Below are 19371 nucleotides of genomic sequence, written 5' to 3' on the forward strand. Positions count from 1 at the left end.
TTGTAAGGGGCATTGGCTGAATTCGAACTCGGGTAAAACAACAACAACAATAACAAAAAACGTCTGCACTTGCCCCCAACTATATTAGAGAGATTGGTTTAGGCCCAGGAAAGAGGCCCAAGGGAGAAAATTGAAGAGTCGCGCGGCAGGTGGCAGAGGCGGGGAGGGAGGGGCTGCAGGCTACGGAGCCCCGCCCACGCGCCGTGCTTAAGGCAGGAGCCCCCTTAAGGGAAGGGGGCTTTTCTTCCCCCGACAAAAAATAACTCCTCAACTGGGAGGGGGGCTCCCTCCGAGTGCCACCCGCGGAAGGCGGAGGGCTGGGCAGATGGAAGAGGAGGACCCGGCCGGTCGGCGGAGACCGGAGAAGGAGGGTTCGGAGAGATGGGAGGAGGCAGCCGAGGAGGTACAGCAGTCTTGGGTGTGGGCCAACCGGGTAGAAGGGGACCAGCGAGACCTGTTGATGGGGCTGAGCGGCCAAGAAAGCCGGGAGGCGGCGGGGCCCCCGGGGGTCCCGGAGGCGACGGACACTGAGGAGGCGAAGGAGCCGAGGCCCACGGACTCGGGCGGCGGGAGCAGAGCAGGGCGGGCGGGGTGGGAGCCCTCCGAGGAGACGGGCGGGGAGAGGGCGGCCCCCGGGGGAGGGGCGGTGGCGGGGCTGGAGGGAGGGAGCGGCGGAGAGGGGCGGGGAGAAAGGGACCCGGTGGAAGCCGAGGGGCAGTCCCGGGAGGCCCTGAGTATCAGCAGCCCAGAGGAGGAGTTGTGGAGCCTGGGCGTCCCGGGGCCCAGGAAGCTCCGGGAACGGTACTGGGAGGGCACCCAGGAGCGCTACCGGGAGAGGGAGGTGAAGCGCAGGGCCAAGGGCGCGAGGCTGCTCCAGAGTAAGTACAAGCTGGAGAAGAAGCCCAACTGGCTGAAGAACCCGACGCTGGTGGGGACCGAGCCGAGGGAGGTGCTCAAAGTGAAGACGGACGAAAACTTGGGCAACTGGGTGTCGGGGCAGCAGAGCCAGCGGGCCACGGTTCGATTCAACGTCTACCCCAGACCTCACCTCCAGTCGCAGTGGCCCATCTGCCGCCACTCGGTCAGTGTCATTAACGAGCTGGCCAAGATGGGCGATCCAGACGTCCTGGAGATGGTGCAGGAGGAAGGTAGGAGCCGGCGGTCTCAATGGCGCGGGGGAGGGCCGGGCTGGGCGCGCGGGGACCCCGGGGGACGTTGGCGGCCCTGCGGCCTGGATCCCGGGGACGTTCTCGGGGTGGCGTGCCCTGCGCGAGACAGCGGCTGCAAGACGCACAGTCCCTAACCCCGGCGGGTGGCTGGGTGTCAGCGCTCCGTGATTTCCCCTGCCGCTCGCGCTAGCCGGGGACCTGCTAGCCGGGAACCCGGAGGTTCCGAGACCGCCGTGCTGCTCCAGTGTGCGCCGCCGGGCGGTGCACTAATGCGGGCGGCGAGGCGAGCGCGTTGGCCGCGGGGGCTGTGGCGCTCTGGCCTCAGGCTCCCACGCGGAGCCGCGGTTTGGATGTGTGACAGCGGTCCCCGGTGTACGGAGCTAGCCCCCAGTTCTGCCTCTCTTCATTTGCCAATTACTGATCAAGCTGCGAGATCCTTGGTAATTACGCGAGGGGCAGACCCTACGGTCCATGGGCTTGAGATTCTTGTGCACCTGGAAACGCTGCTGTTTTACTGGCTTTCACTGAATCTTCAGTTCCGTTGAGAAATGTATGTTCATTGTTTGCTAAGGCCGTTGCACAGACCTATGTTCTGTGGATCTTTTTCAGTACACACATATGCCTAAGAATGCACGTATGTTTTGGGGACTATCTCCAGGACTCTCAATGACACTCACTTCCCTCCGAGACACTCTCTTTTCATGTCTTGTTTGGTATTAGGACTGAACATGGAAACAGTTTTTTTAAGTGATAAAACATCCAAGTAGGCCTTATTATTGAGTCTTCAGAGTCACCAAGAAATACAATGCATTTTTGAGTCCTCCTTTCTTTTCTTAACAGTTTTATGGAGATGTGATTTAGATACCGTAAGTCATCTATTTAAAGTGTACAATCGGTGCTTTTTAGTGTATTTACGGTTTTGCAATCATCTCCTCAAATAGAAACCTTAGCCAATAGAAACCTTAGCTGTCACTCCCCATCCCCCTACTTCCTACACTTAGTTCTAGGCAGTTATTAATCTATTTACTGTCCAAATGTACCTATTCCGGACACTTCAATGTGTGGTCTTTTGTAACTGTTTTCTGTCTCTTACCATAATGTTTCTGAAGTTCATCCCTGTTGTAATTTGCCTCCTTCCTTTTTATTGTGATGTACTACTCCATCATTATAGACATACCACATTTTATCTAGTCATCAGTTGGTGGAAAATTGGGTTGTACCTTTTTTTTCCATCACCACAGATAATGCTGCTCTAAAATTCATGGACAAGTTTTTGCATGAACACACGTTTTTTCCTAGAGACAGAATGCCAACATTTTACCTTTTAGACATAATAGTTAATGAGGTGTTTCTAGGATTTGTTACATTTTCTTTGTTTATTTTCTTCAAAATTGAATACATAAGCAATCAATCTTATCCAGTTAACTGTTTTCCCACTATCTAATAATTTTTAAACTGAATTGTAAAGGCAATGAGTAAATATATATGTGTATATGTGTGTTTGCATGTGTACTTTTTAATGATTTATTTATTTACTTTTGTGAGAGAGAGAGAGAATGAGTGAGGGGCAGAGGGGAGGGAGAGAGAACCTCAAACTCTGCACTGAGCATTGAGCCCGATTCAGGGCTCAATCTCAGGACCCTGAGATCATGACCTGACTGGAAACCAAGAGTTGGTCACTTAACCAACCTTGCCATCCAGGCACCCCAAGTATAACAATGTTTAAATAGTTCATAAACAGATACTGCTGGTAAAATGTCAGTGTTGCTGAAATTGAACTATTGACTGCTTGACATTGTAAGGAAGTTGTGATTTGAAATATTCATTCTTTAGTTAGTTTATGACACATTCAACATGGCAAAAGACAGTTTTAAGGGTTTAACATTAGAAAAGATACAAGTAAAGTTGAATGTAAAGTTGCTTGAATCTTTACAACTGCCTTAAGCATTGTATTTAGCCAAACCACCCTTCCTTTAGGATTGTGAATATTTGACTGTATGCATTTTGTTTTAGGCTGCTGGAAGAGGTGTAAACTGAGAAGATTATTTGGTAAATGCAAGGGCTATTTTTGGGCTCAGGGTTTGTTGGAGTGTGTATTCTTAGCAATGTGCTTTCAGAGAAAACTCAAAGCCCAGTCTTTGGGTTGGCTTTACTTTTGCTCATATTTTATGATTCTCCATAGCATTTGATGTTAAACCTTTTATATCTCTGGTTTCAAGCCCATAGGAAGAGTGTAATTATTTCTACTGATTTTAGAGGATGCCAGAGGAATGACAAGAGGCTGACTTAAGAGTTGTTGGCTTCACATCCTGCCTCAGATATGTTTGTTTTGACAAAGGTTTGGTGATTATGTGTAATTATGACAACTTCATACTTTGTGAGTGAGTGTGACAGTTTGCGTCTCTGGCATGTGCGAGCATCTGATTGTGCATGTGTGTGTCAGAGAGACAGAGCTAGTGTGCACTATGTGTGAGAGAGCACAGTGTGTGAGGAAATATATCTGTTTTTTTCTAATCTTTCTGCTTTTCAAAAAAGGGGAGAGTTTACAAAGTGTGTCCCACCTGGCTCTGGGGGCTTGCCCTCTCACAAAGGGTGATGTATTTGGGCTGGGTACCCAGAGAGGGCACCATTGGGGGGGGGGGGGAGCAGGAAGGATTCAAACACCGGACAGAGGAGGAGGTTTCAGGCCAGCACTGAAAGGAGAATGTCAGGAAGGATACAGTGTGAAAAATGAGCAATAGTTAGTTAAGGAAGAAGAGAGTTGTTAGTTCTAAGGAAGGAAAGCAAGTTGAAAGGGAAATGGGTAAGAGAATTAGTAGGGGTAGGAAATAACCTGGAGGAGCTTGTGTTCTCCCTTTTCCACATTCTCAAATAAACACACTGCATCCAGCTCAGATAGCAACTTGAAAATGTTTTGTTTCTAGGAGTTGTTTTATGTTAAATGCAGCAAAAATGCTAAGGAGAAGGAAGGGTTAGTGCTTACAGTTTTTCAACTCTCTCTTCTAAAAAACAGAATTCTAAAATACTCTATAATCCTAGCTTAAGGCTTGCACTTCTTCCCTCTGTATTCTGAACAATTCTTGTGCATAATGACTCTTTTTGTTCTCAAGAAAATAAAAGCCTCTCCTAAGTCAGAATTCAAGTACCCTACATTGAAAGACAAAGCATGTTTTCCTTGGAATTCTATTTTTTGTGTGCTTATTATAAGAGTTTGCTAGATCGGTTTTTTTCTCATTCAAAAAATCCAGTGAAAGGTGGTCACCATATTGGTTAATTTTGAGCTCTACATCTAGACAGTACTCATGGGTAAAACATTTTGGTGATGGTGCTGGACCATGTTTTATATCTTTTAAATAATTTTTATTTATACTTTTAGTCTTTTAGATGAGAAAGCCTGCACTTGGAAAAGTTAAATGATATAGCTATAGCCACAGTTTAGTTTTTGTGCTTTGCTATTGCTTTTGCTATTGACTTTTTAATAGCAGACCCTGCAACAAAAAAAGATCTAAATACCAAGGAAATTCTTTTGTCTTTATTCTGACACTCTCAAATTTATCTCAAAGAATTTAAGATTTGAAAATCAGTAACAGAATATATCCTAATAATAATAACAATATCAATAAAAATAACTTAGATTCATTGACCTCTGCACCCTCATAGCTGCATGAAACACTTCACATGCATTATCTCATTTAATGCTTGCACAGACCGGATGAGGTGGACATTAATCCCAGGTATATGATACTTGGAGGCTTTCAATTTATGCATATAAATTTCAATTTATGCAAGGAAGGCTGGGATATGTGCGTTTTGTTTTGTTTTTGGTTTTGCTAGAGCACATTGCTTCACCAGTAATTAGCATTTTATTAGTGAAGAGGAAGGTGGAGAAAGGATACTTCTGGGCAGCCAATGGCAGCCTCTCCTGTATTTGCCCACCGTTAACAATCTTACCCATTTTATTAAATAGAATCTTCTCAAATTGCTCAAGCCTAGGAGGGTCCTCAACTTGTACATCTGAAATTCGACAGCAGTTTATTTCAAATGTTTACATAAGTATCTGTGAGTCATTGATGTGTTTTCACACACACTTGCCCCCACTGCAGCAGAGACAGCCACACCTTCTTCCTGGTTTACTGGTTTACTGCAGCAACTCCTAATTTGTCTCTTTGGTCCATCCCTGTGCCTTCCTTTTAACCCATTCTTCACTGAGGGACCTGTGCTTTCCATACAGTGTAAAAATAAATATGACTTAAAAGTTTTTTGTGGGGGTAACTGGTGGTTCCATTGGTTCAGCATCTGACTCTTGATCTCAGCCCAGGTCTTGATCTCAGGGTCATGAGTTGAAGCCCCTGCATTGAGCTCTACCCTGAGCTTGGAGTCTACTTAAAAACAACAACAAGAACAACAACAAAAGCTCTTTTGTGGCTTTTTTACTTAGGAAAAAAAAAAAAAAACAGGTATACAGAGTCTTCCACAAACTGTCCCCAACTCTGTGCGTCTCTGTTCTGTCCTGCCCCTCAACCTCACCTCCTCATCTCCAGCTTGACCTTCGCTTCTTTGAACACGTCAAAACCATTCCTGCCTTCCAGACTTTATGTGTTCTCATACGGCTTGAATGTGCTCAACTTTCATACTTGATCTTAGCCAAAAGGCTGAGAAGCGATGTGTGCTCAACTTTCAGATCTCAGTGTATATATTCCTGCCTCAGAGAGATTTTTTGAATTTCTCATATGTAAATTACTCCCCTGCCCAGCTCTGTTTATAGCATTTATCTCAAGTTTTGGTCTGCTTCCTCTGCAGAACTGAAACTTCTTAACAATGGAGAATCAACACATGTTGGCTATTATCACATTATTATCATTGTTATGTTAATGATCCAATATTGAGAACTGTTAAAGGTCTGAAGCTGGAAGTTAACAGAATATCCCATTACAGTTTCATGGATACTGGTAGAAGATATAAGACACATGGATCAGAGACAAAGGACAGTTTATTACTCACAGCATTCACAGTAGCCCGAGTAGCAGGATTTTCTTCCCATTTCTTGGGCCCAAGTTGCCAAAAATCAACTCAAAGAGACCCAGAAAATACCTGCGTATGTGGTGGGTTGTAATACAGGAGAGCAGTCTCAAGTTAAGGAACTTGAGCCTTTTGTTCTAGTCGGTAATTATGCCTTCTGTTTGCTCTGGAGGAAGACACTACTGCAGTAGTCCCAGATGTGAGCAAACCTGCCCTTTGCTACAGAAGGAGATGCTGTATCCTCCAAGGTGTTCACTCAACCAGGATCCTTTAAAAGATAATCCAGAACAGAGGGCAGTCAATGTCTCACTTGCAAGAAACACAGAAACATGAGAGACCCACAGAGAATTATCTCTAAACAATATCTGCCTTTAAGTATTCATCCTTAAGTAACATACTTGGGTTTTGCATAATTAACTTTATGTAAGTGAAATATTAAAGTTTCTGCCCCCCCCCCCTTTTTTTTAACTAAATAATATTTTTTGGAGATTTATCCATCTTTTTGCATATAATTGAAATTCATTCAATTTTGTTACTAGATACAATATCTAGTATTATTATATATATTATTGGCTATAATATCACATACTTCTATTTATCCATTTCACTATTTCTGGATATTTGAGATGATTCCCAGCATGATGATATTGAGATGATATTCCCAGCAATACTTTTATGGACATTCTTGTACATTCCCATAATGCCTGTATTTCTTTTGAGTATACCTAAGATAGCACATCTCAAACTTTTTGATCTCAGGATCTCTCTTCATACTTTAAACAATTATTAGGAACCTCAAAGAGCTTTTGTTTATGTGAGTTATGTCTGTTGTTATTTACTAAGGATTTCCATTTTTACCTGTTCTATTAAAAATAGTATTAGAAGTTCTCACCAGACTATTTGGCAAGAAAAAGAAATAAAAGGCATCCACATTGGAAAAGAACAATTAAAATCCTCTCTATTCACAGATGATATGATCTTATATGTAGAAAACCCTAAAAAAGTACCCCCCAAAACCTCTTAGAACCTATAATGCATTGATAAAAGCAGAATACAAAGTCACTACACAAAAATACAGTTGCGGTTTTGTACACTAACAATGAACAATCTGAAAAGGAAATTGGGAAAACAATCCTATTTACAGAATAAGAGACATATCAACAAAAAGGTTGCTACAGCTAATGTCAAAAAAGTTACTGCCTTCCAGGATTTTTGTGGTTTCAGGTCTGACATTTGGGTCTTTAATCCAGGAGTGCACTTGTGATGAACACTGGGAGATGTATGGAACTGTTGAAATTTTATATTGTACACTTGAAACTAATGTAACACTGTTAACTAACTGAAATTAAAATGAAAACTTAAGAAAAGAACAATATTTAAGAATTAACCAAAGATTGAAAGACTTATATAAATAAAACTATAAAACACTCCTGAAAAAAAATTTTAAAAATGCAAACATACCTCATGTTCATAGATTGGAAGACTTAATAAGATGTCAATACTAACCAGAGTGATCTATAGATTCAGTGCAGTCCCTATTAAAATTCCAATGATGTTTTTTGCAGAAATAGAAAAACACATCCTAAAATTCATAGGAACTCTCAATGAATGCTGAATAGACAATCAATCTTAAAATAGAAGAATAAGGGGCACCTGGGTGACTCAGTGGGTTAAAGCCTCTGCCTTCAGCTCTGGTCATGATCCCAGGGTCCTGGCATTGAGCCCCACATCAGGCTCTCTGCTTAGCAGGGAGCCTGCTTCCCCCTTTCTGCCTGTCTCTCTGCTTATTTGTGATCTCTGTCTGGCAAATAAATAAATAAAATCTTAAAAAAAAAAAAAAGAAGAAGAATAAAGCTGGAAGATTCACACTCCCTGATTTCTAAACTTACCACAGAGCTATAGTAATAAAAACAGTGTGGAACTGGCATGAAGACAGACATAGACCAATGGAATAAAATAGAAAGCCCAGAAACAAATTCTCACATATATGATCAAGTGACTTCTGGGGAAAGGACAGTTTTTTCATCAGACGGTGCTGGGAAATTTGGATACCCACATACAAAAGAATGAAATTGGACCCTTACCACCACCATATACAAAAGTTAACTCAAAATGGATCAAAATATCTCAGAGTGGGAGAAAATGTTTCCAAATCATATATCTGATTCGGAATATATAAGGAGCTCCTGAAACTCAACAATAAAAAAAATTCTGGTTAAAAAACAGGCGAAGGATTTGGATACACATACATAAAAATATAAAATTGGCCAATAAGAACATGAAAAGATGCTCGATAGCAAAATCATTAGTGAAGTGCAAATCAAAACTAACGTGAGCTACCGCCTCAAAGCCATTAAAATGGCCACTATCAAAAAAACAAAAAAGTAAAAGGATTTGTTGAGAATGTGGAGTCATTAGAATCTTAAGGACTGTTGGTGAGAATGTATAATGGTAGAGTTGCTGTGGAAAACAATATGGCAGTTCCTCAGAAAACTAAAAATTGAATCACCATACAATCCAGCAATTCCACTTTTCAGTATATGCTCAAAATAATTGAAAGGAGGATCTCAAAGGGATATTTTTACAGCCATGTTGATAGCAGCATTATTCCTAATAGCTAAAATATGGAAACAGTCCAAGTGTTCATTAACAGATGAGTGGATGGATAAATAAAAGATGGTATACACATACAGTAGAATATTATGTAGCCTCAAAAAGGAAGGATATATGCTACAGCATTGATGAACCTTGCTAGGTGAAATAAACCACTCACATAATGGCAAATTCTGTATGATTCCACTTTTATAAGGTACATAGAGTAGTCAAGACTGTAGAGACAGAAAGTAGAATGGTGGTTGCCAGGGACTGGAGGAGAGGAGAATGAGGAGTTATTGTTAATGGGTATTGTGTTTAAGTTTTATAAAATTTAGTTCTGGAGATAGATGGTGGTGATGGTTGCTCAATATTATGAATATATTTAATACACTTAAAAATGGTTAGATAGTAAAGTTTGTTATCTATATTTTACACAATAAAAAATTGGGGAAAGGACAGAAAAAAAAGAAAGAAAAAAGAAATAGAAAGAGGTATACAAGTGGTAGATTTGTATTTTGTATATTTTTAGAAAATATATGAACACTTCCTAAGGTTAGAGTTACTGTGGATGGCCCTTTATTCCATTCCTATTGTGATTTTCTCCAAAAAATGTTTTTATATAGGAAGGTTCTGACTTGAAAAGTATTTCTCAGTGTTTCTCCAATGTAGAATCACTAGAGAATAAAAATCTTCTATGTTTAATTTTTTTAGCATCAGAAACTTATTCGAGGATGTATTTCAGCCCAAATGACTTAACACATAACTATCACAAAGATACTCATGTGTATGAGGAAAGTCATTTGGCCTGTTTAGAACTGGTGGTGTCCTTCAGTGCTTTCCTTGCAGACAGTTTGGTTCAATTCCAGGAGACCACGCTGACAGAATATTAAATCTCACACAGTGAAAACTAACAGGTAACGATGGACATCCCTATTGGATGCTTTCCTCTTTGCAGTTTTGTGGCTACAGATTAATAACTGCATTTATTAGAGTTAATTTTATTTCTTAGTGGGTAAGATTATACTTTACACATCAGTGTTTATTTTTCCCCGGGTTATAGACAGTTTTTGGTGCTGACTTCTACTAACAGCTATTTTGAACAACTTCACTCCAGGAAGGTTTTGGATGCTTCCTTCTGGTGTTTTTTCTTTGAACATTTTTGTTTAATTTTGGAATTTCTTTTTTCTCCTCATGTAGACTTTTAACCTATTCTGATCAGTTGGTCATTCTAACATGTTTTTTTTTTTTCCTTTCTTATTTAATTTAGAGAGACTATCCAATATAGAAGCAGAATATGTTTTCGGAATGAATGAGGTAAGTTAAATGTGTATGTATTCGCTTCTTATAAGTCAGAACAGAAAATCAAGACAAGGTTAGAAATGTACTTCATCTGAACACTTGGGTCTTTGTAATTTATTATTTACTCATACTACATTCTTCTTATTTTGTCCTCTGATCTATTCATGTTTTTGGTAAGGAAAGCAAATTCCATATTTCATACAGATTTAATATTCGATCTTTCTAGATGTGATAAGGCGGCAAATAAAAGTTTGGATTAGTTTTGAGGCTCCCTGTGAAACAAACTCAGATATTCTGAGTCTTGCAGTATAAGAGAAGAATATTTGGCTTAACTTTGTTAGAGTATAATGTGGGTGGGATATGTGACAGCTTTTTATGTTACCCTTATTGGTATGTGAAGAATGCTTATTGATGACTATGCTACATTTGAATGACTCAACTCAAATTAAGTACATATATTAAATAATAATAAAATTAAATACAAGTTGTAAAGGTAAAAAAAAAACTAAAGGCCTTATTTTATTTATATAAACTTGCAAAAATATACTAAAAATTCACATGTCTTGTATACAGAGTATAGGCATTCTAAAGATATTTCGGATAAAATAATCTTTCTGATAGGCTCTAGCTGACACAGAAGCACTCACAGAAGCAGGCTTCTTTGAATTGGGTTGGGGTGTTGAGCCAGATAGGAAAAAAGTTCTTTAAAAATAGATAGTTTTTTAAGAATGACTGAAATTCGCACCCTGGAAAACACAACCCACCAGATAGATGGACTGAATAAGCTGGTTGACTTAAGATTTACAGAAGTTATGGGATTCCTTTAAAACCTGTGACCAGAATGCTGGGAGAAATAGAATATGGCAACCCAGGGGACTATGAAAATCATTTAGTTCAGTGACTTTTACAGTGTAGTTTGTAGACCACCTGAATAACAATTATATTAAAATTTTCTTTAAAATGTAGACTCCTGGGCCCAATCTTGGACTGCTGATCATATTACTGGGGAATAATGTTATAGAGTCATGATTTAAAATAACACCCCAAGTGATCTTTATTGTTACTGAAGTTTGAAAACACTGTCACAAAGCAGAGTCTCCACAACTTAAAGTGATGTAATATGACCCAGGGAACATATTTATTAAATAAGTAAGTGAATCAAGGTCACTATGTGAAAAATAACAGGAAAATATTGTATGTCTCTGGAGTGGATGGAAGAAACAGTTATCATATGAGATTTACTGATCCAATTTAAATGGTAATAAATAGATTGTCATTTTCATGTTGTTCATATTGACATAATAGTAATAGACTCCTCACAGATCTCTATATGCATTGCTGAAGTTAATTTCAATTACAGTTCATTTCTTTGCTTCTGTGTGTATCTTTCATTTGCATACACACACTCTAGACGTAAACTTCTATAATAGAAAAACAATTCCATCAAGTCATATTTATTCTGTTCCTTATCTCTTTGCATATTTAAAAAGCAATGGATATTGCTTCCTTGCTTTCAACCTTGGATGGGTCTTCATTTGAAACAATTTTGCTTAGATTTTTAAGGCTTTACATTTGACTTAACTTTTTTCATATAAAGTACTTTGGAGTAAAAATAGCATCTCTCTGAAACATAATTAAAGAATGCCTAATAAAGGTTGGAATTATTAAATGAGTATATTATCAAATTAATCAGTCCAAAAGTATCTTTTACTTCCAGAAAGATGAAATAGAAAAAAATTTCCCTGTTCCTTCTGCTAAATACTACTAAAAACCTGGGCATTATATATAAAACAAGAAGACTCTGAAAGTTAGAGAGAGGAAGAAAACTGTCTAGTGACCTCAGGACCCAAGGGACAACACTGAAGTTAGTTCGCTGGGTTTTAGTGAGGAGACTAGGCTTTAACCCCTGTCTGGTGATAACAGGATGCCCCAAATCCTCCTAGAGTTTGTGTCAAAGAACTCTGAATGAGGAGCCAGGACTTTCATTCCCACTGGATGTTAACATGTCCATCTCTCACAATCCCCTGCATGAAGTCAGTGGAGACCATGTAAGCAGCTAGACTTCCTCTCTCATCAGTAGCAATAAGGTGCCCAACCCTTTTGTCAGGTTGGTATTAGAGGTAGCCCAATGGAGAGCCAGTAGTCTCACCACGGTCTGGGAGAAAAGCCACCTCATTATCTCTCCCTGACAGTGAAGGCCATGTGGGGAACAGGAGGAGGCACCCTTGCCCTTTCTAGCCAGCTTGGGATCAGTGAAGGTCCGATGGTAAGTTTGAACCCCCAACACCAGCCAGCATTAATGAGAAACACTTCTACCACCTTTATGACCATTTCATGTCCACAGAGGCTGAGTGGGGAACCTGGACTTCTACTTGCATCAGCTAGTGATCAGATACCACCAGAGTAGTATCAGAGGGGACTTAATAAAACATAAGGTTTGGGGCGCCTGGGTGACTCAGTTGGTTAAGCAACTGCCTTCGGCTCAGGTCATGATCCTAGAGTCCCAGAATCTAGTCCCACATCGGGCTTCCTGCTCGGCAGGGGGGTTGGCTTCTCCCTCTGACCTCTCCCCTCTCACGCTCTCTCCTCCCATTGTGTGTCTCAAATAAATAGATAAAATATTAAAAAAAACAAAAGGTTTAAATAAAATCTACTCATAATATAATACTCGAAAGTTCTAAAGTCCTGATTTCTAGAGGAAAGTCACATGTAATACCAAGAACCAGAAGGATAGCAGCTTGAATGAAAAAAGACAGATAACAACACTGAGGTGACCCGGATGTTAGAATTATTGAGATAAGGATTGTAGAGCAACATAATAATGCTTCAGTGAGTATTTGTGAACATTCTTTGAACAAATAAAAAAATAGAATTCTCAGCAAAAAAAAAAAAAAATAGAAGTTTTAATGAAGAACATAATGGAAAGCTTAAAACTGAAAAATAGAATAACTGAAATTAAAACAAAAAACAAAAAACAAACAAACCAAAAAAACCCTCAACAGCAAAGTGGAAAGGATAAAAGAAATCACTGAATCTGGAGATAGAATAGAAATTTTTATTTGTCAAAAGACCTAAAACTATAAATTCAAGAATCTGAGGGAACCACAGAAATAAGTAAGTCCAAAGAAATTCACACCAATTCACAAAACTAGATACAAGAAAAAGAAAATTTTGAAGGCAGTGAGAGAGAAACAATGTCTTAACTACAAGGGAACGATAATTAAAATTGCTCTAGATTTCTCATCAGAAATCGTGAGGCTGAAGGAACTGGTACACATGTTTTTTCAAATAGAAAGAAAGAAAGAAAGAAAGAAAGAAAGAAAGAAAGAAAGAAAGAAAGAAAGAAAAAGAAAAAGAAAAAAAGCCAATCCAGAATTCTACAGCCAGTGAAAATATCCTTAGAAATGAGCAAGACGTTCTCAAGTGAAGGAAGACTGAGGAAACTTTTTACAAATTTTTACCAGCACATCTACCTTAACAGATTGATCAAAGGAAGTTCTCCAACAGAAAATAGAAAGAATTTTGTAACATGAGGGAGGAGGAAAAAAACAACAACAGGAAGAATAAAAATAAGATTTTATCCTCTTATCAAACTTATGTTTGACAGTTGAAGTAAAAATTTTAACAACATCTGATGTGGTTCTCAGTGTATGCAGAGAAATATGGAAGATAATTATAAACAAAGTCTGGGATATAAAGAAAGGTGAGGATTTTATGTCTTAGATGAGAGAGAAAGCATGTAAACTGTGATAAGTAATGTATATATAATTTAATATAAAAAGCAACCATTTTTAAAACTATATGAAGAGATACACTCAAAAACTGTTTCGAGGGACACCTGGGTGGCTCAGTGGGCTAAAGCCTCTGCCTTCAGCTTAGGTCATGATCCCAGGGTCCTGGGATCAAGCCCTGCATCAGACTCTCTACTCAGCAGAGAGCTTGCTTCCTCCTTTCTCTCTGCCTGCCTCTCCGCCTACTTGTGGTCTCTGTCAAATAAATAAACAGAATCTTTAAAAAAACAAAAAACAAAAACAAAAACTTTCGATAAATAAAAGTGGAATTATAAAATAAGATTTCAGTAACCCACAGGAAGTCATGAAAAGACAGAGAAACACAAAATGGAGGGAACAAATAGAGACCAAAAAATAAAAAGGAAGAATTAATCTCTAATGTGTGTCAATAATTACGTGAAATGTAAGAAAGACAGAGATTTGAAAAGTGGCTTAAAAAGCATGACAATAAGAGAATTAAAAATATACATTATGGCTGAAGATATATGCAAATGTTAATAAGAAGAAAGTAGAGGTGTTACATTAATATCCTATGAAGTATACTTTGGAGCATAGAAAATTACCATGGACAGAGGGGGACATTATATAATGATAAAAAGGGTCCATTCAACAGTAAGACATAGCAATGCTAAATTTGTATGCACCAAATAATAGCATCACAATATGTGAAGCAAAAACTAATATAATGGAAGGAAGTAATACACAACTCTATAATTATAATTGGAGACTTCACCTCTTTCTTAACAACAGATGAAAAAACTAAATAGAAACCAGCAAGGATATAGGTGGGCTCAACAATAGGAGAGGATTGTTATCCAGTGGGATATAATTGACATTTATTGACTATTATACCTAACAGCAGAATACATATCCACCTCAAGTGTTGATGGAATATATGCCAGGAAATACCATAGCGAGAGCCATAGAAAAACCTTAACAAATTTAAAATAATTCAAATCATGCAGAGTTAGTTCTTTGACCACAATAAAATCAAACTAGAAATTGGTAAGAGAGAGAGAGAACAGGAGCAGCTCCAACACTTGGAAACTAAACAACATACTTCTAAACAATCTGAAGGACAAAGAAAGTCTCAAGAAAAAGACAAAACCAAAACAAAACAACATTCAACTGAATAAAAGTAAAAGTACAACATACTAACATTTGAGGGGTGCAGCCAAAGCAATGCTGAGAGGCAAATTGTAGCCCTAAATGTTTGTTAGTAGAAAGGAGAAGTCTCAAGTCAATAATAAGCTTCCATCTCAAGAAATAAGAGCAAAATAAACCCAGAGAAAACAAAACCATGGAAATAACAAAGGTAAGAGTAGAAATCAATGAATTGAAAATTGAAAAATGTTAGAGAAAATAATTGAAATGAAAAGCTGTTTCTTTGAAAAGATAATAAAATTGACAGACCTTTAGCAAGACTTACCAAAAAAGTACAGGAGAGAGAGAGAGAGCAAGGGAGAGAGAAGAGATAGACATACTATCAGGAATAAAATAAGGCATATCACTATAGCTTTTGTAGATATCAAAATGACAATAAAGGAATACTAAGAATAATTCTACACATATAAATTTGACAACTTAAATAAAGTGGATGAATTCCTTAAAATCACAAACTATCTTAACCCATTCAATATTAAATTGATAATATGAATAGTTCCACAATTATTAAGGAAATAAAATGAGTAACTTAAGGACTTCTTCCCCCACAGAAATCTCTAGGCCCAGATGGCTTCACTGGAGAATTCTACCAAATGTTTAAAGAATAATTAATACCAATCTTTCCAGACAATAGAAGAGGAATGAACACTTCCCAATTCATTTTAGAGGCTTGCATTACCCTCGTACTAAACCAAACAAAAATAGTACCAAAAAAAAAAGAGAGAGAAAACTACAGACTAATATTTTTCATGATCACAGACACAAAAATCCTTAGTAAAATACTTTGCAAATGGAATATAAAAAGAATATAATACCATAGCCAAGTGACGTTTATTCCAATGATGGAAGGCTCATTCGTTTTCCAAAAATCAGTTGATGTACTTGATTATATAAAAAGGATAAAGAATAAAAATCAGAGGATTTAACTTTTTTCAGAAAAAACATTTATTTTATATATACACCCACATATTTATCTATATATCTATATCTATATCTATATCTGTATCTATATTTAATCTCAGAAAACTAGAAATAGAGAGGCCCTTCTTTACCTGAAAAAGAACATCCATAAAACAATAGCATCATATTAAGCAGTAAAAGACTGAATGCTTTCCATTATGGTCAAAAACATGACAAGAATATCTTCCTTTATCCCTCCTATTAAACATAGTACTGAAAGTTCTTGCAATAAGGTAAATCAAAACACATATTGATAAGAAAGGAATAAATAAAACGCTGCCAGGTTGTAGATGACACAGTGGTCTAAACAGAAAAATCTAAGAACACTACAAAACAAACAAACAAAACCAACCCCTCCAAAAAACAAAACCAAACCAAAACAAAACAAAAAACCCCCCAAAAACCCTCCTGGAACAAAGAAGCTAATTTCATACAGAAATCAATTGCATTTCTATATATGACCAGTAAACACATGGAAGCCCAAATCGGTTTATGGGTTAACCAATTCCTATCAAAGTCTCAGCAAGACTTTTTATAGACATAGACAAAATTGTTCTAAAATTTATATGAAAATGCAAAGAAAGTAGAAGAGATAAACAGTTTTGAAAAAAGAAAGTGGGAGGAATCCTTTTTTTTTTTTTTTTCAGCTACAGTTTAATCAAGATATTGTGTTATTTCCAGAGAGAGGCATGTAGGTTAATGAAGCAGAATGGAAACTTCGGAACTAGCCCCACACAGTTACTCCCAAATGATTTTGGACAGATGAGTAAAAACAACTCGATGGAGAAAGAGCAGTCTTTTCAGCAAATGGTGCTGAACATTTGTATATTTATAGGCAGAATTATGAACTTTAACTTTAGCCTCACACCTTATACAAAAATCAGTTCAACACTCATCACAGATTTCAATGTAAATCATTAAACTATACAACTTTTTGAAGAAAAAAATAGGAGAAAACCTTTGGGAAGTAGGTCTTTGTAAAGAGCTATTAGACATGACACAAAAGCATGATCCGTAAAAGAAAAATTGATAAGTTGGACTTTTTCAAACCTAAAAACTTTTGTTTTATGTAAGATCGTGGTAAGAGGAACAGTCAAGCCACAGATCTGGAGAAAACATGTGCACACTGCATATCTGACAAGAGATCCCTATCTACAGTATTATAAAGAAACAGCAAAACCCAGTATTAAAAAACAACCAGCCCCAATGAGTGAAATACATGATATATTTCCTTAAAGAGGATATAGATGGCAAATAAATACATCTGGCAAATAAAAGATGTTCAATATGACTAGCAATTAAGGAATTGCAAAATAAGACCAAAGTGAGCTATCACTATATGCCCACGAGAACCACTAAAATGGAAAATAGTGACGATACCAAACAGCGGTGGAGATGCTAAGAAACCAGGGCTCTCAGACATTGTTGGTAGGGATGGAAAATAGGAACAGTCACATTAGGAAACTGTGGGGCAGTTTCTTTTCTTTTCTTTTCTTTTCTTTTTTTAAGAATTTATTTATTTAGTTGACAGAGATCACAAATAGGCAGAGAGGCAGAGAGAGAGGAGGAAACAGGCTTCCTGCTGAGCAGAGAGCCTGATGCGGGACTCCATCCCAGGACCCTGTGATCATGACCAGAGCTGAAGGCAGAGAGGCTTAACCCACTGTGGTGCCCTGTGGGGCAGTTTCTTACCAAAAAAAAAAAAAAAAAAAAAAAGCTAAACATACACTACGCTATGACTCCATAATCACACCCCTGGGCATTTATCCCACAGAAATGAAAACATAATCACATGAAAACCTTGGAACAACTGTTTTGAGTAGCTTTTATTGTAGTAGTCCAGAGTACAAATAACCCGAATGTCCTACAGTAGGTGACCGGTTAAATCAACTGTGCCATAGCTCACCATGGACTACTACCCACCAATAAAAGGAATCAATTATTGATATGCACACAGCTGAGATGGATCTCCAGGGCATTAAGCTGAACGAAAAAACAATCTCAAAGGCCACATACTGTATGATTCCATTTTTATATCTCTTGAAATAATATAATAGAGATGGAGAAAAAATTAGTGCTTGTTAGTGGTTATGGATGTTTGGGGGAGGAATATAGACATAACTCTTAAAGGAGTAGCACAAAGGAGATCCTTCTGGCTAGAATTCCTTTGTGTATTAATTGGACTGGTTCTTACTCAGATGTACAGATGTGATACAACACAGTGTTATGCAGCTATGCACACACATTGTACTCATGTCACTTTCCTGGTTTTGAGGTTGTATCATAGGTATGCGAGGCATTAATCATTGGGGGAAATTGGGTAATGGGCACATGAGATTTCTCTTCTATCTTTGCAAATTTCTAGGAATCTATAATTATTTCAAAATGAAAAGAAAAAAATAAATACAACTTAGGTAACTTTTCCTCAATGCCAATTTGATTTCCTTTTATCGACTCAAATGCTCAAATGCTATAAAAATGCAAAATCTACATTGTAGTCCATTTTTTTAAAAAGACATATTAATAAGAGAATATTCACCCAAGCTTTGGATTGAGGCAAAGATGACCAGAATAATTCAATTGAATTCAATTCAAGACAGAATACATATAAATTCTAGGCTCACTATTTTAAAATTTTCTTACACTTTCAAATGATCCCTTCTTTCACAATTGCTTAAACTTGAAAAGGACTGAATTCTAGACTATTACCTCTGATCTACAGTTGATGTAGGTCATCCCTGAACATTGTTCGTATTTTTTGGGGGATCCAGAGAATACATGTGAATTAAAAATTTATGGGATGATAAATATATTAAATTTATGATATGATCACTGGAAATTAAGCAAATATTAATTTTAAAATGTCAACACATATTGAAAACTTCCCACGTGTTACCGTATTTAATTTCACTGTACTAAAATTGTGGCATGGAGAGGTTAACTTGCTCAAGTTGATTATGTATCAAGTCATTAGTTTTGCATAACTGAAGAAAAAGGTTATGAAGAGTCTTTAAAATGAGACTAAACTAGTTTGCTATACCCATAAAATTCTGGTGTTGGGCTTCTGAACCCAAGCAGGCTGATTCTAGAGCTTGCTCTCTTAATCACTCTACAGTATTACCTCTTTAAGAATACTGCTTTAAAAAATCCTGTGTAGAAGTACTTTTTCCCCCCTGAATTTCAATTTCCAAACAATTGCTTCCTATGTTTAGAACAGCCGGGATTGCTACTTAGTTTCTATGGTGATGTACAGATCTACATACTGCCTCCTTTTTGTTTTGTTTTGTTTTTGTTTTTGCTACTGGAAGTTTGCATCAATCATTCATCTATTTATTCATTTCATTACACTTTGTACCATTTCATTCCATTCCTTA

General features: G+C 37.9%; 1 protein-coding gene across 3 annotated transcripts in view; it reads left to right on the forward strand.

Moving 5' to 3' along the window:
- Window positions 1-254: 254 nt before the first annotated feature.
- Window positions 255-19371, forward strand: part of ANO5 (anoctamin 5) — a 94958-nt gene continuing 75841 nt past the window's right edge. For 2 of the 3 annotated variants that reach the window (XM_032881217.1, XM_032881218.1), the window contains exons 1-2: window positions 999-1148; window positions 10051-10097. In XM_032881217.1, coding sequence (XP_032737108.1) covers window positions 1109-1148; window positions 10051-10097 — 87 coding nt within the window. In that variant the 5' untranslated portion in view covers window positions 999-1108. Of the gene's footprint in view, window positions 1149-10050; window positions 10098-19371 lie in introns of all 3 variants that reach the window. The other variant, XM_032881216.1, reaches the window with a different exon arrangement.

The sequence above is a fragment of the Lontra canadensis genome, unplaced genomic scaffold (genome assembly GCF_010015895.1).
Source record: "Lontra canadensis isolate GAN:19392208 unplaced genomic scaffold, GSC_riverotter_1.0 scaffold74, whole genome shotgun sequence".
Taxonomy (NCBI): domain Eukaryota; kingdom Metazoa; phylum Chordata; class Mammalia; order Carnivora; family Mustelidae; genus Lontra; species Lontra canadensis.